General features: G+C 38.2%; 2 protein-coding genes across 4 annotated transcripts; one reads left to right on the plus strand and one right to left on the minus strand.

The window, feature by feature from the left end:
• Positions 1 to 2192: 2192 nt before the first annotated feature.
• LOC113026594 (ubiquitin-conjugating enzyme E2 Q2-like) lies at positions 2193 to 14297 on the minus strand. Of its 2 annotated transcripts, none has more exons than XM_026175550.1 (13): positions 14011 to 14297; positions 9233 to 9337; positions 9003 to 9125; positions 8861 to 8917; positions 8613 to 8762; positions 8164 to 8248; positions 7994 to 8054; positions 7807 to 7897; positions 7654 to 7712; positions 6109 to 6157; positions 5937 to 6032; positions 5739 to 5805; positions 2193 to 4543 (listed from the first exon to the last, which is right to left on the minus strand). In XM_026175550.1, exons 1-13 carry the CDS (start codon positions 14167 to 14169, stop codon positions 4512 to 4514), a joined length of 1134 nt encoding a protein of 377 aa, XP_026031335.1. In that variant the 5' UTR covers positions 14170 to 14297; the 3' UTR covers positions 2193 to 4511. The 2 variants fall into 2 exon arrangements, with proteins under 2 accessions (XP_026031335.1, XP_026031334.1); XM_026175549.1 differs by having other exon boundaries at positions 8613 to 8765.
• A 4249-nt stretch (positions 14298 to 18546) lies between these two features.
• On the plus strand, positions 18547 to 21835 carry LOC113026595 (UDP-glucuronosyltransferase 2C1-like). 2 transcript variants are annotated; one of them, XM_026175551.1, is made up of 4 exons: positions 18547 to 18644; positions 19182 to 19289; positions 19742 to 19850; positions 20018 to 21835. In XM_026175551.1, exons 2-4 carry the CDS (start codon positions 19235 to 19237, stop codon positions 21633 to 21635), a joined length of 1782 nt encoding a protein of 593 aa, XP_026031336.1. In that variant the 5' UTR covers positions 18547 to 18644; positions 19182 to 19234; the 3' UTR covers positions 21636 to 21835. The 2 variants fall into 2 exon arrangements, with proteins under 2 accessions (XP_026031336.1, XP_026031337.1); XM_026175552.1 differs by lacking the exons at positions 19182 to 19289; positions 19742 to 19850.
• Positions 21836 to 22210: the final 375 nt, after the last annotated feature.

Here is a 22210-nt window from a genome sequence, read left to right on the forward strand (position 1 = left end):
ATGAGTTTGCATACGGGTACTATACAGTTGTAGATATGGAAAATGTAACTTTTTTTTAAATGAACTATTGACTTTTAGGTGTAAATAGCTGTGTCGAGTAGCTGACCTTCAATTTCTTCTGTCCAAATACAAACCTTAAATATTCTAATATTCATCTCACCTCCGACATAATTGAATTTTGATTCTTTTCTAGGTTAAAACTCGCTAAAAAAAAAAAAAAAATCCAATTTAGCCTAAACATGGTGATGAACAGTGATGTGGTTTCTTTTTACATCATAAATTACAATTCATAAACACTTTTATGGATGCTTCATTTTTAAGGAAGGTTGATGATTTGAATACTCCAAATGAATCAGGGGCATTTGTATATATCATTAATTTCATACCTCAGCACACTGTATCCGATTATTACAACTGGAAATGATGTGGTAGTGGAGTAGTAACTAAGTAACCTATAATAAATTACAGAGTTATAAAATATAACAAAATGGTTCTAATAGATACAAATAGCTCTAATTATAAATATTCCAGATGCTGATCACTATGCTAGACAATCTCCCAGTTTATATTTGTTATATTTGTTCAACCTGCCATCAGCAGCCAATCAGCAACTAAGTTTAAATCAGAGAGGGAATAGAGCAGGTTAATGAGGGTGGCAATAAAAGAAAAACACAAGAGGAAGCCCATTGCTTTCTCCATATCCCCCCTGACTCGTATTTCTGTAGCTTTGCTCTTTGCTAGTGCCATCGTCCCTGCTGGTAGCATGAGATGGTACTTGCAGCCTATTCAGGTTGCATATCCATGCATGCTGTCACAAGAAAATTTACTGGGTCTTCCTGCACAGTCCAGCACAGAAATGGAGAAGGGCATCAACCAGGCAGCAGGACCAGCCCCTTTGTGCGAGGAGGAACAGGAGGAGCTCTCCAAAGTGACCTGCAGCAGGCTACTCGTGTAAATGTTTTGTCAGAAACAATGAGATCTGCCAGTGAAGCGCCATGTGAGCCCTGAGCACATGTGACAGATGTGAAAGGGTCTGGACACAGCGTGTTCAAAATTACGCTACCAGCAACATCATCCAGCATGATCCTTCAAGGCATATTCTTGAAGGATACCATAAACCTCCATGTTCCAGCCAGCAGTACCAGGCTAAAACCCTCGGATCTGATGGTGGCCTCACCCATCATGTTCCCCAGGCACATCCATGACTTTATCCAAGTCTGGGGGAAGATTCCCAGCACACCATCCACCATCACTTCACGAGTGTTCCCAGATGTTGGGAGTGCACATGCAAGTGGGGGCTGTAAACAGTAATGAGTACTAAATGAGCTGCATCAGCCTGTAATTTGAATTTTTAACTCTGCTTTTTGTGGTTTTGAATCCAGCCCTCAACAAGCTGCTGAAAGGGTTTACACTGACCGTTATATCATTTCATTCTCAACAATTTATACTGCATCCATGCTTACCAGTAAAGATTTTCATCTTGAATATTTCATTCATCAAGAGCCAATGTATATTTTAAGTGTTTCCTTAATTTCCTGGAGGTGTAAAAAGAATTTATGGATTCCTAAACACAGCTCTAAGAGATTAAGTATTTACCCAATTATTCCAATAAACTACAGACTTAAAGGATATCAATCGTTTGTAGTAATGTTTGTAAACTCACTTGAGTACAAATATTTGCTAAATAAGCAACAGAAACAATTTCCCAAAGGTTTTGTATTTATGTAGTTATTTACACCTTTGCCAAATTTTGAGTCAAATATTCAATTTGTACAATTTTAGTTATATTTAAGTATTTGAATACATTTTCCACGCTTGGCAATAAGAATAATGTAAAACCAGGGAACTCTGAAACTAAACTTTAACATCACCACTAATTATTGCACTTGAGATAAAACCAGATAAGAGTTACCTTACTCTGAATGTGCCGGTAGATTTTACCTCATTTTAACTATTTTTCTTTTAAGTACATAAATTATTACACTACATTGTAAATATGCAACTACATAATAAAATTGTGTAAATTACTTAATACACATTACAACTGCCACCTAATCATCAACTTTAAATTATGGAGAAATATATTTGATATTCAAGAGAAACAAAAACTAAAAAATTTGCTACTGAATAAAATGTAAATTAAAACAATTGAAAAACTTTACAACTCCAATGCTACACACGAATACCAGTGATAATCTTAAAATTCTTTATTCATAAACTTGATGCAAGTTTACAAATTACTGTACATGGTCAAAATTTCTTCAAATGGAAAAAAAACCAAAAACAAGAAACCCAAAATGAGCCAAGAGTGTCAGACTTGTTGGTGCCAGAAAATGAATTGAGATAAATGATACACAGTCCAGTTAGAGAAGCGCCCAATTACCATTGCATGACCGTCAAACTTGAATCGTCTCAGTATCTGCTGTGACCCAAGCTTTTGCATTTTGAAGGGAGGCAGTCACACATGTGGATAAAGGGTCTGTAACAGAGGGTTTAATGTGCACCTCCTCTCTACACCTGACCACACGGGTCCCCATCATTGGTGAAAGTGTCTTGATAAAAGATATTAATAACCTCCACCCTCAGATACATCCTGTTGTCACAGGTCTGATGTAAGCAGTGTGCTGAGAACAAAAGAAATTCTGATCAGAAATTATTCACGATATGACACCTCTCTGGGGATAAGGGGGGTGGGGGTGAAAAAAAAAAAAAAAAAAAAAAAAAAATCAGTGAGAGCAATTACACAGACTGGTCAACATGCTCCTTGCAATCCAGCACTCGCTATGTAAATTGCTTTATTACAAAGTCATGCGACCTGTGTTTTAAAGTTCAGTTCATCAGTGGGCAAGTATGTCAAAACATTACTGAAACTGTGCACTAATTAAACCCAGAAAGTCACCCGCAGCTCAACATGGACATGTACCGATCCCCCTCCTAAGTATTGTTTGTTACCTGAGTTGCCATTCAAATGTACTTTTGCAGACAGTGTTAGCAAATAAACTGCAAAAGAGCCAACAGATTGATAGATACAACGTGTGTCCTGTAATTTGGGGAACAGCAGCACTCTGTGTGTACTACAGGATATTTCAAGGTCAAAGTTCGAATGTACAGTTTTATAATCACACTACTAAATCATCCTTTTCCACAAGCAACACTGAGACACACCTGTGCTATATTGTAATGGCAGAGGAAGCCCTACAGATAATGGACATTTAGCTCCAAGTCATGTCGAGTGACAGGGCGGCAAACTTTAAATGGGCAGGGAGGGGAACGAAAAACAAAACAAAAACAAACAAACAAAACACTACAACAAATTTATGCGAGGATGATATGACAAGTTTGCTTTAAAATTAAATTAAAAAAAAAAAAAAAAAAAATGAACAGAGGAACATCCAAAAAAAACCTTAATTTATTTCCTCAATAAAGTCCACTCCAGCAGATATGCTGGATGAAATGACTGCAATCAAATCAAACCCAGCTTTTTAGATCAGCGGCTGAATAGGGGGCTTCTGTACAACGTGCTGTTAACTTTACACACAGATGGCTTCATTGTCAGCATCCAACTAGCCATCAACCTCTACAGCTATTTAAAAAAAAAAAAAAAAAAAAAAAAAAAAAAAAAAAGCACTTGCAGCCTTTGACATAAATAAGGCAAGAGGACCCAAGAGGGGTTAGAACTTCCAATCTTATGTATCCTCTCACTATAAGATATACAATATGAAAATTCAGATTTATTTCATACCTATCGGCCTTATTTTCTAATTAACTGCAAGTTGACTTGTTCACAACACTGCAGCATTTTGTTTCTGCTTGACCCGATGTTCTTCACACATTATAAAAAGCAAGTGCCAAAAAAAAACAAAAAAAACAAACAAAACAAAAAACAGTGAGTAGGTAATCTCAAATTTAAGATAAGCTTACAAAATATGGAATCGTATCATTTGTTGTCTAGGATACCCAAATAATTTAAAAAAAAAAAAAAGCCAAATAATATTTCTAGAACAATGTTTGCATCTATGTACCAGTTAATTTCCAAAAAAGAGAAAAAAAGAAAGAAAGAAAGAAAAAAAAAAAAAAAGCAGTTGTGAGGAGGTTCTGCTTCTGTATCAATCTTCCTTTAAAATTCCCACTAAATGAGGGGTAATGGACTGTGAAGCCCGCTTTGTCAAAGCAGCTGAAGAAAAAGCATTTCCCCAAATTTCAAGGGAGAAAAATTTTTTTTTGTTTGTTTTTTTTTGTTTGTTTTCAAAAGACAAATGAGCATATTTAGAAAACAGAACTAGTGATAACCTCACATAATCCTCCTCACTAAAACACTGAGGGGGAAAAGCAAAGTGAGACCGGAATAAAGTCTTTCCTGGAGCGAGGTGACGGGAATACTTGTCAAATGAGCCACGAGATGGTTTCTGTGAGAACGATGATATATTCCCAGTAAGTCAGAGAGGGAAAATATTCCAAAGAAAGCAAGACGACTCAAAGACATGTTCCCGGTGCATAGTGGTAGAAGCTCCTTATCCATCCTCTTTAGGTGGTGTGTACCAACCTGAAGGAACAGAAAGACAAACGCAGTTATTTAAAGAAGCCTTGTTAAAGTGGAATTCATTGACAGTGCATATTGTACACGAACACACAAAAGCCTGATATAAATGCAGTTTCAAACAACTAGAACTGTAACACAGATGTGGTGAAAGAAGAGTGCACAGTTCATCCTGCATGTGGGTCATTGATGTGACCCATTTCTGTGCACCAGCGCATCATTTCTGTTAAATGAATTCGTTTATTTTATAAAACTTAGTTTGAATACATTTGTAGTGCCTTCAAATATGAATTTTTAAAAGTTATCTAAAACCTGTAAATGTCACATGGTCCAACTGTTCGTTTAAATGAACAGAAGACCATCTCTTTAAATGGTAAAATATTTAAAATAAAATATATCTAGGCTGGTACACTTTTCATGGCAGGTGGTATGACCAGTGTATGTCATAAAAAAGTGATATGTTTATACTATTGCTACCAAAAACAAAGGTCAACATTGGTGTCCAAGTAAAACCCTATTTAAACTGGTAATAGTTGTGAAAGTAAGGAGTGCAATCTCAGATCTTTCTTATCTAATAGCTTTTATTATTTAATAGTTTTACTTAAAATATTTGAGAGACTCAGCTTTTGTCATGAACTGAATAAATTGTTTTATACAGAAATTTAGGCACAAAATATGATTCAGAGACACAAATTTATAAAACATTCATACATAAATGCGTTCATGCATGAATACCAAATACTACGTCACATCGATGACCCACAAATGACTGCAGTACCCAAAAAAAGGCCATTTTAAACCAAGAGAAACAGGGTGTGTGTATATACATGCAAATGAAACGTGCACTTATAACCTTTAAGGAAGTACAGTACAAAAATGCAGTGGTATTTTACATATGTGGAAGTATGCTTAAAGCTAATGGAAATGCCATTAGTAAAAACATAATACTCAAATTGTAATTTGTGTGAAAAAAACAGTGGGACTAGTATGGATTTTGTTTGTAAAAAGGTTAATTTTTTTTTTTTTTTTTAAACACTTGCCTATAAATTTTAATTTCCCAGTAAGAAAAGCTTGCTCATGTTTACATTTATATGAAAGTAGACTGTATACATGCATCAGTGAATGGGGACCATTAGCTAAGGATCATGATGTTCCCATTGTGTGTTTATTGAGTGTCAGTAATTCATAACTCTTTCCTTACCATTCTTTTCATGAATCTGAACCAGGGATTTGTATGACTGTTGTGCTCTGGCAAGATTGTACTGGTTCTGAAAGACAAAAGGCAACATGTCAATACGCAGAAGCAGGATGATCCATTTATTTTACTTGTTTTCATTACTGAAACAAAGTTCATTTGAAAACAAAAGCAAACATCACACCAGTTCATGATATGTGTTACCTTATTGGCTCCAAACTGCACCCTGGCTTTTCCTTTAACCAGAGTTGCATTTATCTGCATAATGACAGATTCTATGGAATAGGCACTGCTCCAGCCCTAACAAACGCAAATAGAAATGAATCAGTTCCTGTTGTTAGTCCTAATTATTATTTTATTTATCCCATTTGCATACCTGTTTTGTGAGAAGTTCCATGCACAATGCTCCTCCCCCTAAAACATAACTGAAAAAAAAAAAAAAAAAGATTCACAAATGTGTCATTGAGTGAGAGTATTAATCTTTTCAAAAAAAAAAAAAAAAAAAAAGTATTTTTCTTGCTCTCCAGAATTTTCTTTCTTAAATTTGCTAAAATTATCAGAAGCCTTGAAAGTATGTATAGCACAGTGATGTATGGCAATGGCGTGTGCTTTATAATTCCTTTTAAATTAAATTTTAACTGCTTCACCTCTACTGCCATAAGCATAGATACAGTGAATCTTCACAAGTCATACCATATTTATTTACAACAGGACTTCTCTAGCAGAGGATCTCCTGTTATTTCTACCCTGTACCGAGCACAATGCAACATAAGCCACTGTATCTTTTAAAAAATAAATAAATGAAAAAAAAATCCTAAGCCACTTAATTTCATGTAACATTTGCTTTATTGAACCACTTGACACACACTTTTTTTATTTTTACTTAACTCTTTAGAGTATTATATATATATTATATCATCAAACTCCTTATTAAGCACCTGTAATTCAACTTTTGTTTTAAATTTTTTTATTTCCGACTTCCTTTGTTTTATCCTGTTTAAGTTCGGTCTTCCCATTTTCATCTTCGTAATATTAACTGCCTTCACTCACTCCACGCCATACTTGTCAATGCTCTTGTCACATCTCGTTTAGATTTTTGTAATTCTCTTCTCTGTGGTCCACCTCAAATCTCTCCATAAATTGCAGTTAGTTCAAAACAAAGCCGCTCGTATTATATTCTGAATTAGATCTACTGAACATAGAACACCTGTTCTTAAACCGCTCCGTTGGTTTCCAGTTCACCTCCGTGTCCATTTCAAGATCCTGCTTCTTACTTTCAAAGCGCTTCTTAACCTTGCTCCCCCATATTTATTTGATCCTTTCCATACGTACTCACCCCCTAGTACACCTTGCTTTTCTTCAGTTTCCCTTCTGTCTGTTCCACCTGCTCGCCTGACTTTCATGGGACTCAGACCCTTTAGTTGTTTTGCCCAGAGACTTCACAGTTCGGAGATGTGGTAGAAGTGCATTCCAAACTCTCTCCACTTTTAAATCGCGTCTTAAAACCCATCTATTCAAAATTTCATACCCTTCATCATGATTCCGTCATAGTCCATTTGTACCTTGTTTAGCTTTTATACTTTATTTTTCATTTACCTTATGTTTTATGGGTTTTTTGTACTAATGTAAAGTGACCTTGAGCGTCTTTAAAGGCACGATAAATAAAATGTATTATTATTATTAGTTTTTTTTAAGTTATTTCTTTAAACACCACCTATAAAATGGCTTAAACAATCTTAAGGCTGCAATACAGCAGGAATTTACATATTTGTTTAGTCTAAACAGTGGGGTGTTATTTTTTAATAACAGAAGAAACCATTTGAAGTTGTCAAGCAAATCATAAAGCATATTCTGGGCAGTAACATTCATAAGATGCATATGATGTATGTAATTTGGGCTGGGAACACTACTGCACACTCACCCTCCAGAGAGCACAGGCGAGACAACCCGTACAAAAGGTGGGTCAAAGGGAAAATTATCCTGTTGTAGAGAAGAAGAAAAACTGCCTTAAGACAGCCCTATACTACAAAAAAAATAAAATAAATCTGTTGACAATTACTTCCATAGGACTCACTTTATAAGAGAAATTGAGCAAAATGTAATCCACTCCTTCCTTTTCTTTTAAGACCTGCAAGTCACTATGTAATGGACTATCTGGGTCTACCCTGTAACAAACAGCAACAGAAAAGGTCAAATAAAAGCATAATTTTCAAAGTTGGAAATATAAATAGAATAAAAATACACTCAGAATAAGAACTTACGTCCTTAACTTCACATGCCATTCATAAAGGCTGTCATTGACTAGTTCGACTGAATAAATACCTGTGAAATGAGTCACAAACGCACAAAGAGCTTCACTTAAAGCTTCTGGAAAAAAAACATTAAATACAATGCAAGCCACAAGCATTGAGTAATGGTTCCTTGTATTCACCTGTCTTGTAACTCTGTGACCTGTAGATCTCCCTGAGTTCCTTCATTAGGCGGTCTGAGGCTTGCACTGAGCCAGAGACTGCACCCTGCAACATAAAACAACTGACGGTTAAACAACTGGACAAACAGGAAGCATACCAGAGGTTTTCAGATTTTGCACAATTTTCTTGGACTGCTGCATTTTTGCACTGAGTGTTGGAGGTTGCTGTTAAACTGGTAGGTTGCATGAGAATGTACAACTTCTTCCCTTTATAATTGACAGACTCATTGAGTCTGTCAATTATACCGCGCCGAAAAAAATAAACAAATCATAATTAAAATTATTTTCTAGTAGAAATTCATACAAAAGACTAATTATCTCATCGTGATTGTGCATTCATAATCTCCAAAAGCCAAAAATATTAACTGAGATTAAGGTTTGATTAAAAATGTGACAGATGGAAATCTTACATTCAAGTGATCTTGTCTCTGATTTTTACGGATTTTCTCCAAGATAGCCAGATTTTCTTTTTCTATCCCTTCATCTTCTGACTTTTTTCCATCCACCGGCTCCTCTTCTTTCATTTCGTAATGGTCCAGGTCTTGGTCCAGATCAATATCCTGCTGGCAGAACACATACATTTGTTCAGAAAAGAGAAAAAAAACCCCCAAAGATATTAAACAAATTGACGATCAATCAATGGATCATATTTGAATACCTCTCCCATTTCGTCTTCTTCTTCCTCTTCAGATGTCACGTCACCTGATAACCCGTGCTGTGAAAGGTTGGAAATTGAAAAACAGTGAGTAGCTAAGGTCAACGAAAGACTCTTGAGCTTTACTCTTATTTACTGAGCTTACTTTTCTGTCTTGGGTGATCGGGCCAGCTGGTAGAGGCTGGTCCAGCATTTCTACATCTGGATGTTGTGGCAGGTTGTAAAGACGACAGAGATCACAAATAAGGCGCTTCAACTGCTGTAGAAGCTATAAGAAACATCGAGAAGATCAACTGTCAATAATAATATTAAATTACATTTTCCTAATGTAGCAAAGCATCCTATGTGGAGCAAGAGCCATATTAACCATCTTACCAATGTGCTGCCTTTCCTCACATCCTCTAGGCGCTCCAACACTTCAGCCAGACTGGGATCATCAGAGTCGACAAACCATATTGGTGGCGTTGAGGGATAGGATTCCTGCAACAGCAGCAATAAGAATCATGCTCAAGTGCTGATGGCTTTACAGTCAACAGAATGCACTTGAATTGTACAGAGAAAACCACTGCTTTTAAGAAACAAAAATGTCACCCTGGGTTAGAAATCTGATTAACATAAAGGGTAATAAAGTTCGTTTCAGAGTTACAAGTGACTTCAAACCAAAAGCCTTAGCCCACACAGCCACCCACTGCACAAAATTAGCCTCCTACAAGCTGAAGAGCGAAAGCAACTCGAGCACGAGAGAGAAGTGGTTAAGTGCTCCTTTGACATTTCAATTAGGTCTTAATACAGCTTTTGAAGTCATGAGTAAAAATCCAGTTTTCAACTGCTGTGCCTAGCAGCAAACGTATTCAAACAAGCATTTAGACACATATGGTAGTACTATGTAAAGTTTGTAAAGCCCAAGAGAAGAAAATACTGCACACAGAAGAAGAGAGAACCGTGTATATATTAATAAGAGATGTTTTATTTTTGATTAGGTTTTTCAGAAAGTTAAGAAAGATGTTGAGAGAAAACATGCTGTATAAAATATGCAGTAATGACTGTGCAGTATTCATGTTAAAATGACTGCACTGAAGTCTGAGAAAACTTCCCTACTTTTCAACTGATTCAAGATCCCAATTTAAAAAAAAAAAAGAAAAAAAAAAAAAAAGAAGTTTGTCTCGATTGGTAGTTTTAGTTAAAGTTCAAGACCAATTTTTCTTCTCGTTTTAAAGGTTAATAAATCTGCTGGTTTTCCAGAGTCTGAGTAATCATGCTGATTAACTGAGTCAGAAACATCCCTCAATCATAATGCCTGCTTTCAAACAATAAAGATGGTGATGACCAAAAAGCCAAACTCGTGTTTAAAATAGGATCTGACTGAGTGCCTGATACATGCATGCGCCACAGATGAAAAATATTATAGTATTTACAACCTCCAATCAAACCTGGCATAAGATCTCTCATCCACTGTGGGGAGGAGTTAAACACACGGTGCCACAATGTAAACTACACTGTGTAAACTGGGCATCTAATTGTAACCATGACTTGGATGCTGACGTGAATGCTCTTTACAAGTCAGAAACTGGTGAACTGGTAATTACGATGCCTTTATTATCAGCACAGTGCAGTGTTAGTGTAACTCAATAATATGTGCCTTTCAACTTCTTACTAATCTCCATACTAGAGTTCAGCTGATAAACTGATCTTTTACACAAAATGTCATCAATTTCCGAGTTCCTGCTTCTATTTTACGCCTTCGATAACTAAGTGTCATGAGATTTGGGCTGTTGTTACACATTTTAACATTTATTCTTCTGTCTAACTGAACTCCGACTCTCATTCAAGAAAAATGCTGTAAAGTTTATTTTATACTTGCACACAGTGGCCCCCTTTTTGAAAGCTGGAGTGTGTGGTACATAATGGGCGAGCTAGAGGGTCAGTCTCTGCAGGTATTTAAACAATTTATCAAGGACAGAGTACAATGGCAAGGAATTTTTGGAAAAAGACTGCTGAAACAAGTGGAAAATAAAATACTTTTTGCAGAGAAGTCTAGAAAAAACACCTTTGTGTTTGTAAGACACTTCCTACTTCCTATAAATCATTGCCTACAACTCCAACAGTCAAGTGTACCCGTATGTGTGACTGTCTAGGATAAAGCCATCTATAATTTCATCCATCTAATTTCAAGCTTATCTAAGGTCAGGTCACAGAAGCTGTAACCCTTAACATTATATTTCAAACATCTTTTTACTCCAGTTACTCCTTGAGGACACCCACTCCATCCCAGTACCCAGGGATAAATAACCTGAGTGTTCTGGTTTTGACCCAGGGTCTCCTCCTAGTTGCCAGTGCCCAGAAAACCTCCAAAGGTAGGTGTTAAGGAGGTATTCTGGCCAGATAACAGAACCATCTCAGTTAGCTCCTTTAAAAGTGAAGCAAGAGGGACTCTACTCTGTGCTCCCACTGGATATCTGACTGTCTTACCCAGTCTATAACACTGAGCTCAGCCACCATATGATGGAAACCGATCAACCCCTTTTATTTGTGACCTTGTTCTCCCAGTCGCAACCCAAAACTCATGACAACAGGAGAGGGCTGGAACTACAGACAGTACAAAAGATGATCCAGGCATCTGATTTGGGTCTGAAAAGTGAAGTCTATTTGTCTAAATCTGTTACGTTCACATGACGGCTCTACGTGTACATGGTAAATAATGTGCACTTGTCTTTAAATAATACCAGCGAGAATAACAGCATCAGTGGGTGCTCTCCTATGTTTCACGAGACAGAACATTTGGTTTATGCTTTGACCCGTCTTCCTCCCTTCATACCAACCATTTGTGGAAGATGGCCACCCCTCCCTGAACCTGGTTCAGCTGGAGGTTTCTTCCTGTTAAAACAAACTTTTTCGTTCCCACTGTCGCCAAACACTTTCTCATAGGAAGTCATACGTTGGGTTTCTCGGTGTATGTATTATTGTAGGGTCTACCTTAAAATATACAGTCCCTTGAGGTGACTGTTGTCGTGATTTGAATTAAATGTCTCTTTGCTTTTCTAATCCTTGGAAGACTTGGTTTAAATATCTTTTAAGTATCAGCCGTGCCAGTTTTTCCAACTATTTTAATCAGATATTTTGTGGCTGTCTGCCAACTTAGATGCTAGCATAACACTGTGAATGTGCTGCTTACGTAGCCTTAAGCTTTATTTGTGCTCACCACATTGGTAGCCGTGTGCACCTACTGTGATGTCATTGCAGTACATCAGACTAGAAATCTTCTCCTGATTGATGGAGGTCACCACTCAGACAAAACCTCTGCATCAATGCTTGCATAGAAGGAGGATGCAAAGGAAACAGTTTTATGTTATTTTCCTTCAAAGTCTCATCTTTCTGAAGCAAACTTAAGTGGTGAAAACTGGGCCCTAGACTGCAGTCTAAAGGGGCAATTATAATTTGTATTGTCACCGTTGCAAACAGTGGTGCCTCAAGCCATGCTTGGTCATTTAGGCTGCTTGTACATCTACATTGGTGGCAAAGCTGGTAGACATGAATGTATGGCTGTGACAACTTGCACCACCTTTTCAATGATATAGCAGTATAGGAGCTCAGTGATTCACAAATTATAGAGAGGGAGATGCCTCCAGTTTTGATTTCTTCTACTCCTAAACCAGCACTAATGTGGAGGTTTCTGTCTGAGCAGAGAAGAATGCAGTTCAGGAGAAGAATGAAGCACTGGTATAAATGCTGACCAGTTTGTAGTGACATTACTGTTTGTGCACAACATGATCAATGCAGTAAACCTAATGGGCTTTGGCATAATCCTAGCTATGTAAAAATAAATAAATTTAAAAAAAAAAAAAAAAAATCACTCTGTAGCTCTGATGTCTTCGTGGCAATCTGCTTCAAATCATACCCAATGATATCCAACATGACCATGTTCACAGCATGGGGCCACATTTAACTCACAGCTACCCCTCTGAACAGGAAGAATGCAATATACCTGAGTGTAATCTAGTTTTCCTTTAGCATGAGCTGACTCAAAAGGACACAGACAGTGAGGTTTAATCTCAATATGGCAGGGTATTCGGAACGTTTCAACAAGCACTCGCGCGTCCTCAAAATGCGCATAAGTGTAACTCTGTGTGTGCATGCTTTTGCTGAGAGGAGGAGGATGTGGTCAGGTTGTCAGGAAGATTCATCATCTGCTTACCTGAACCAAGCAAAACAAGTGCCAAGCGAAAAGAAAGAACCTCAGTTGTTAATAGATTACACCTACCTTCATCCACATTTTGTGATGGCTGGGAATGTCTGCTTTGCGCAAGTTTGAATTTGATTTTAATCGCTAATGTATTGGAGCGGGCTGTGAAACGCGTATAAATACTAGGCCCCTGTTTCGTTTCTTTTTGGTGGTGGGGGGGGGCTGCGTTACTAAAAAATATACAGTTCCGCTGACGTTAACAGCTGGTCAAAAAAGCAATATTGTCACGTACATTTCACATGTACATTGCGTCGCTTTCGTCAGGTTTTAGTGTCGAGATAAAGAAGACACTAACGTAACCGCTTTAATGTATGCCAGTAAGTTCGTCAGAGGGATCAGTCTACTTACTGAAAAAGGCAGAAAGGACGACCGAACAGCATTCCATTAAACCGCTTCTATTTCACGTCAATTAAAGCCGTGTACGGGACCTCGACGCTATGTCTGTTTAAAAAACACACGTACACAGTAATATACTGCTTGAAAGCAGCTGGGGTGTAGTGAAAGCCCTCGTATGACCGAACTAAATTAAGTTTAAATTGAACTAGATATAGGCCATAAGTGATAAAGTTAGCCGTTGTACTACTTTCAACAGTAACGCAGTTAATTTGGCAAACAAAAACAAGCTAGCATTAATGTTAGTTTCAGTTAACAAGCTAGCAAAAGCAACCGCAGCGTCGTTACTAATCGACGTTTTATTGTATAATTTTTCAAAGTGAACATAACACTGTTCGTGTGTCGTCCACTTTAATCCACGGGGTTACTCGGATTTTAATGGCCTGACACAGTTTATAAATGAAAGCGAAGACTTTATTCGTAGTTAATTTGTAAACACGGTGCCTTCCGCGGACCGATTTGGTTTCAGTCGATAGTCAGACGCTGGGTTAGCTTGTGCGCAGAGCTGGCCTGGACTCACCGTGATGTTGCAGTGAATGATCAGCAGCTTCTCCCCTGTTACGTTGAATTGGCAACTGAGTTCATCGGGTTTCCAGTCTATTATTCTGAATCGTTCGTGGTTTGGGTCAAAGATTGACTCCAAAAACTTCAGTTCGGCCTTCAGCCCCGAAACCGACATCTTCTACTCATCTCAAACCACCAGGCCGCTGGCAGAGGGGAAGTCGGGGCGGAATGCGACCGCGCAGTCGAATCGGCTGTACGGATCTCGCATATTAGCGTGAGAACAACAACAAAGGGCTGGAGAGTTAGCTTTATATAAACCTGTGTAGCGCACATAGACTCTTAGCAGCGTTTTGACAGCTGTGACACCACATACGTACATAAATATATTTACATTATTTTATATTTATTTTCGCACCACTACAGATGGAGTCATAGTTGTGACTTTTGCTTAAACGAACCATTTAACAGCATGAAAAGGTTCAGTGTTATACAAGATAATTAGTGCCCCCCATCCCCTTGTTTTTTTTTTTTTTTTTTTTTTTTTGTTGTTGTTGTTTTTGTTTTTAAAAAAAGAGTATTTCCTATATGCTGTTAAACAAAGCAAAGAATCTTAAACACGGACAACCTAGTTTTATTTTGGATGGTTACTACTTCACACATAGAAATAAAATTATTTAGGAAAAAACGAAACTACCATGGTCAAAATTATTAGCTTCCCTATTGCCAACAGTCAGTTGTGTATCCTTTTTGCTGGATAACAGCCTAGAGTCAGTTGTTGTAGTTTTCACCAAGTCCCACAAGCAAATCTTGAGCAATCAATTCTTTTTTGGCAAATCTCTCAAGCTCCTTCAGATGTGATGGTCTTCTGTCTGGCAGGGACTCTGGTCTTCAGTTCACCCCACAGATTTTCAGTGGGATACAATTCAGGGCTTTGTGTGGGCCAGTCAGCAACGTTCACTTTGGTCTTCTGTAGGTAGTTCTTCACCAGGAGCGACCTATGCTCAAGGTCGTTGTTGTGTTGGAAGGTAAAGTGATGACACAGACACAATTTTCCTGTTTGAGGTTTTTTAAAATAAAAATCTTCACACACCATTCTTTCTTAATTATTGCTTCTGCTTTGATAAGATTTCCAGTTCTTGATGCACTGAAGTCTCCCCATAGTATAATACTCCCACCACCGTGTTTACCCTGGGGATGATGTTCTTTGGGTTGTATGCCTCTCACTTTATTCTGTAAACATAAGCAACATCTCTTTGGCCAAAGAGCTCTAGTTTTAGGCACACTGCCAGTATAATCTTTCTCCAGGTTGTCCTGGGAATACTCCAGTCTAGCATGAAGGTGTCTGTTTTGCAAAAGCAGAGTTTTTCTTGGTCTGAAACCTTGGGGTCTATTCCTGAGCATTGATTTAGTTATTTTCTTCTTTAAGACTACAATTGTCTTCCTTCTCATATCCCAACTAGTGGCAGCAGATGGCTGCCCCTCCCTGAGCCTGGTACTGCTGGAGGTTTCTTCCTGTTAAAAGGGAGTTTTTCCTTCCCACTATCGCCAAAGTGCTTGCTCACAGGGGATCGTTTGACTGTTGGGTTTTTTTGTGTATGTATTATTGTAGGGTCTACTTTACAATATAAAGCACCTTGAGGTGACTGATGTTCTGATTTGGTGCTGTATAAATAAAATTGAATTGAACTGAATTACAATTGCAGGCTCAGCTAAAGTATTTACTAGAATCTTAGCAGTTGGTTTGGGGCCTTTAGACACATGTTTCACCAGTTTTACTTTCGTTTATCTAAATTTATCTAAATCTTTCAAGTTTTGAGCATCACAAAGTTAAAACACATCATCGTACAGCAGTGGTTTGTACCATGGCTAAATAAAACGGTCAGTTTCTCAGGAGAATAATAATATTGACCCTGGTCAATTTTGTTTTTCTGAATTAATACTGTTATTGTGTTCAAACAGAAATAATTTGTGCAGTCTAATGAAAAATAGTATGTTCAGGAAGTGCTATGTTGACAGTCTCTTGCGCTATTAAAAAAAGCACAGGCCAATTTCGACAAAAACTTTAAATTTCATGGGGGGTAATAATTTTGTCCTGATATGCATATACATGTATTGATACTATTTATCAATCAGATGTATAATTAGTCAGTGTATAATACCAGTCAGACATGTAGCTACATCAGCTGTTTGGGAATTGTGAATGTTTGTGGCACAACAGCACATATTAACTGTCACGCAAAGCAAAACTGTGAATCATGAAAAGACCACAAACTAATTGACATACTCAAGCCTGTGGTCTTATGAGTGTTGCCTGGCTTCTACAAGATAAGATAATATAAGAGAAAAGACGACTACATAGTTTAATGTAGAATAGTTAAATAAAATAACAACAATATGACAAAACAAAGTATAGAAATGCACAAAAGCCAATACTTAAAACGTATTGTCAAATGAAGTGGTAAAGATTTTCTGTATCTGTCCTGTGTCAAACAGAGTAAAAGAACCGATTAACAAATTTTGAGCCTATAGTCACTGTGTCAACAGTTTGGCCCATATATTTTTATTTCTTTTGTTTTTGTCGTTATTTATTCCCTCCTTTATTTCCTAAAAAACATGTAAATCTTCAGTGAAAGTAAATATATTTTAGTAAAGTCTTCTAGGTCTTGAATATCATCACACTGTCTTTAAACATGTAGCTAGTGTAACTTATGTGACACCGTTGATAAACCACTACTTATTGTAAATGTTATCTCATTGGCTGATAAGCTGATATCATTTAATATAGCCAATGCTGGATGATAACAATGTTTGGTGTTAATGAAAATAACAATGGTGCACTAGAGGGGCATCAGTGAGACAAATGACAAGACGTGAATGGTTTTACAGGTGGAGGCCAGTGACATTTTTTCCTCCTCATATTTCTAGACTGTTTTTTCACTACTTTTGCATTTAACTATAGGGTCAAGGTCACTACTGGTAGCACAAGGCGATACCTGGACCCTACAGAGGTTTCACAGGTAGTCCCACTCCTCCAGTATGGCATATGTGCCACTGGAGTTTGTTCTGTCTTCCAGCAAAGTCTCAAGAGCATGGAGGAGATTCCGGGAGACAAGCAGTTACACTTGGAGAGCTGGGCACAGCTGTGGAAGGTCCGTAACCCATCAGCCACCAAGGACAGGATAAGGACTGCCAGAGCCCTACAAAATGACTTCCAGCAGCAGGACACTGGTGTGAGTGTCTCTGACCAAGCAATCAGACAGTGACTTCACAAGGGCCTGGCATCCTCAAGTGGGACTGTGCTCACGGCTCAGCACTGTGGAACCAGATTGGAATTTGTCATAGAATTACAGGTCCAGCATTGGCACCCTGTGCTTTTCACAGATGAGAGCAAGTTCACCCTGTGCATATGTGACAGACGCATGTGAAAAAGAATGTTTTGCTGCCTTTAACATTGTTACATTGAAGGCATATAATAACGTAGGGAGGGACAGACCTCTACAGGCTAGCCAACTGTGCTATGGCTGCCATTCACTACTATGCTGGTGGAGTGGGTGCTGGGTTCCTCCTGATGCACAACAATGCTTGGCCTCATGTGGTGAGAGTCTGCAGGCATTTCCTGGAGGAATAAGAAACTGAACCATAGACCGGACCCTACGTTAAAACCTATAGAGCACCTCTGGGACCTTACATTTTGGTCCACCGAGTTGCACGTCAGCCTGTGCAGGATCTAAGTGCTTCCCTGGTCTAGATATGGAAAGAGATCACCCAGGACATCATGTCTTCTCATTAGGAGTGTGCACCAATGATGTCAGACATTCATAGTCAGAATCTATACAAACTACTGATTATCGTTCTGAGTGACATGTTAGCATTTCCAGTGAGATGCTCTGCAGCCACTTACAGTTGCTGCTTGTTTATGGGTGTTTCTGCATTCAGTCTTGTATTTAGTAGTGGAAAAACACCCGATTTAAGCTCAAGAGCTTTGATCGGGTGACTGACGTGGTCACTGGAGAATATCCCATTTCTTTGCCTTTGGGAAACTCTTGCAGTTTGCTTTGGGTCATCACCATTATCACTACGAAGCACTGTCCAGTTTGGAGCATTTGGCTATTTTCATTCTGTCATAATGCCGTGTGTGAGCCAGGAAGGATCAGGACCTAAAATACAGAACTCAGAAGTAGGACTAAGTTATAAGTGCATATAAACCAAGTTATTCCATTGATATGAGTTACAGCTGCTTTTTAAACATTCAGAACTTTTACTTCTATACATCTATAAACCATCTCAACATAATATGACTGCATTAATAAGCACATTTCTAACTGATCTCATAGAGATAATCGTTTCTGGTAATTTTAGGCTGTGGAAACACTTTTTTGCATGCACCCATGCAGTTTAATGCTCTGGCCTAGGTAAACAATCAAGCAGTACAGAGTAATGCACTGATTGGACACTAGATGGCAGAAAACATGCATCTGTTCTGTTTACAAGCTAACATGAACTCTGGCAGTAGTAGTTCAAAGCCCAGTACACACACCTTGTATAACACAAATCAGTACACCGTGTAAAAGGTGGATTTAACACAGCACCAAACATTGCATAACCGTGATAGCGAACTTGAACCTGGGGTTCACGGCTCGAAGCATTTGGGTAAGTATTACTATAGCTTAAAACGTAAATATGTTTGGAGAAACATCCCGCACTTTGTGATAAAACACTTTATGATAAAAATGTGAGTCTAACTATTTTAATTTTGGATGATTAAACGTCTATAATTAGATATTATGGAGTGGTACGCCTAGATTGTGATCTTAAAGGCAGATTTAGCTAGCTTTGTTGGATTTGATTTTATTAAACAGTGTGGTCTTTCGCAAGCAAACTGCAGTTGGAGTTGTATTATATATAGGCTGTGGACCAAAATGACGCAGAGCCGGTTTTTCATTAGAACTTAATTCAATTATTACAGTTTAAATTTCTAGAATGTTTTCAATTTTTCCCTCGTGTGGCTATGAAGAGTGAGGCTGGTGCAAGATTTTATTTGTGAAATTGAGCGTGGGTGTGGATAATTACAATTATACTGTTTGATTTGAGTTTTGTGTCTGGATCCCTTTCTTTATTTTTTTAAATATCTGAGAATTATGAAGACCCGGGCTGGTATAAAAGTTTTTTTTTATTTTTCACTGTAAGGGAGTGGGAATGTGGACTAGCAGTCCAGCGCTGGTTGTGTGGCACATCCCCGCATGGAAGCTGTGGGTCCAGCTGTGGGGAATGACCAGTTAATGCCCAGCTGCACGTGTGAGCTGCACATCCCCAAAGCACAGAGTTTCCCAAACCCTGGCTTGGTCCATAACATGGACATATGTGTCCAGCTTCTCACAGAACACAAAGACTATCAGCAAATATATTCAAAGTATCCAAAGTTAAAATGCCTACATAAAAATTCTTTTAATGTCTAATGTTATAATACTGTTAGTACTGATGCAGTGAAGTATAAGAAGCCCTGTTTTATGAGTTTAAACTGAGCTGCTTTTTAAAAACTGCTTTAAATACAACAAAATATCTTAATCCATAGATTTCTAAGGTTTGGGTGCTCCAACAATAAATAAAAAAGCAAAAACAAAAAAAGACAATACACATATGTTTATTTTTGCCATATTTGCCATGTTTTTTTAGTCTTTTAGAGGACGTTTGAGTTTTATGAAGTACTAAATAATTTGAACTCTTCTGATCTACATAAATTATTTCAGTGAATCCCTGTGAGAAGATTAGTAGAGGAATCCCCACACAGCTCTTAAACATGAGAAACACGACAGGGAGCCCCAATAGGGCACAGCATGCTTCTATAATCTCTGATAGGTAAAAAGAAACTTTGGGTTTCAAATATTGCAATGAAGTAAACACTATTTGTCTCTTTATTGCAGTGGAGTAGACATATATAGTCAAGATATCAAGTGGAAATATCAAATTATACAAAAATGATCAGGCAGTACTGTGTTACCGACTTGTTTTTGTGTATTTTTAAGGTATCTGAGGGACGTCATGAAGATGCTTTATTTACCTTTGATCCTCTTTACGCTACTCTCATTCCAACCACCCGGTTCATTTGGGGGCAAAATTCTGGTGTTCCCACTGGATGGAAGCCATTGGATAAACATGAAAGTGCTCATAGAGGAACTGCATGCCAAAGGTCATGAGATCACTGTCATTCGGCCATCTGATAGCTGGTACATCAGTGAGAAATCTCCACTCTATACCTCTGTCACACTTCCCTACTCTAGTGGATTTGAGGAAAACTTTGAAACATATTTGTTTCAACAGCTGGAAATCCGGCTTCAGGGAAAACCTACGTCCTCTTGGTCCCACATCTGGACTCAAATTCAGATCCGGAATGTGGTTGTAGAACAGTTCACTCAGTTTCACAAAGGGATGAGAGAAACAATCGTTCAGATGTTTGAAGACAAAGAGCTGATGCAGTCTTTACATGCTGCTAAATACGATGTGCTTTTGACTGACCCTGGCATCGGTTGCGGGGCCATGCTGGCACGCCGACTTCAGCTTCCTCTGGTTTTCAATGTAAGATGGACCATTCAAGGCGAGGCTCACTTCCTTATTGCTCCCTCACCTCTGGCATACATTCCTTTTACTGGAACAGAGTTAACAGATAAGATGACCTTCTCTGAGAGAATAAAGAATATGTTGAGTTACATTATTGGCATGTACACATTGTTTCACATGGCAGAAACAAACTACAAACCGGTTGTTATGAAGTACTTTGGGCCTGATGTGGATTACTCAACGTTTTTCCTGGACGCTGATATATGGCTTATGAGAAATGATTTTGTCTTTGAATTCCCACGTCCAACATTGCCAAATATTGTCTACATGGGTGGATTTCAATGTAAACCCTCAAAAGCGCTTCCTGATGACCTGGAGACATTTGTCCAGAGCTCTGGAGACCACGGAGTCATTGTGATGACCCTCGGGACTTTAGTTGCAAAGCTTCCTCAACATGTTACTGAGGAAATTGCTGCAGCCTTTGCCCGACTTCCTCAGAAGGTTATATGGAGGTATATTGGACAAAGGCCAACCAACCTGGGAAACAACACGTTACTAGTTAACTGGCTGCCACAAAATGATCTCTTAGGACATCCCAAAACTAGAGTGTTTGTGACCCATGGAGGCACCAATGGAGTTCAGGAAGCAATTTACCACGGGGTGCCTATAGTTGGACTGCCCTTATTCTTTGATCAGCCCGATAATCTCTTCAGGATCAAAGCAAAAGGAGGAGCTGTGATTGTGGATATCGCTATGCTCAAAAGAGATAGCTTTGCAGAGGCACTGATGACAGCTCTTTACAATTCCACTTACAGGGAAAACATGCAGATGCTCTCCAGGCTGCACAGAGATCAGCCTATGAAACCTCTGGATCAGGCAGTGTTTTGGATAGAATATGTTATAAGACATAAAGGGACCCGTCATCTGCAGACACAGTCGTACAAAATGTCGTGGTTTGTGTACAAGTCTCTTGATGTCATTGCTTTTTTGTTGACCGTCGTTTTGCTTATGATGCTCATTTGTGTGTCATGTCTAAGGCTAGTGTGGAGAATGATCTTTTCTGGAAAAAAAGTTAAACGTGAATGATCAGAAAAACAAAAGCGATCCAATCTGAAAAACGTTCTCTGCACCAGCCATGTGCTAATTACCTGAAAGCATTTTACTTTGCCATATTTATCTTGAGAAAATCAAGAGCATAACCCTGAATGTTTCTGATTTCAGTCGAGGTTTTTATTTGTGAAGCTATGATATCTGGTGGTGAAGAATCATTAAAAAAAAAAAAAAAATCAACCAATCCACACATGGATCAACTCTAGAAGCGAATCACTTTAAAGCTGGGCAAGCCCCACCTTGTTTTTCACCAAATTGTTTTTTGAAAAGTGCTTTGTGAATAAAGATGATTCTAGTATTTTCTATTTCATAATTTCTCTTGTATTTTCATTGTTTCCTGCTTACATTTTTAAAGAATTATGTCAGTGATGTGTACTGCTCTTAAGCCATTTACTGACCAGGCACTAGATGGCAATACAAGACACGCTGCACCTATCTGTCCCGTACTGTTTTCCTGACAGTGAAGTTAAGCTGATTTTTATTTATAATGGCTCAGTCCAGTCCTGCATTAGTAGACGTGCCATTCTGTAACAATTTGTAAGAAATTCAAT

The sequence above is a fragment of the Astatotilapia calliptera genome, chromosome 7 (assembly GCF_900246225.1).
Source record: "Astatotilapia calliptera chromosome 7, fAstCal1.2, whole genome shotgun sequence".
Lineage (NCBI taxonomy): Eukaryota > Metazoa > Chordata > Actinopteri > Cichliformes > Cichlidae > Astatotilapia > Astatotilapia calliptera.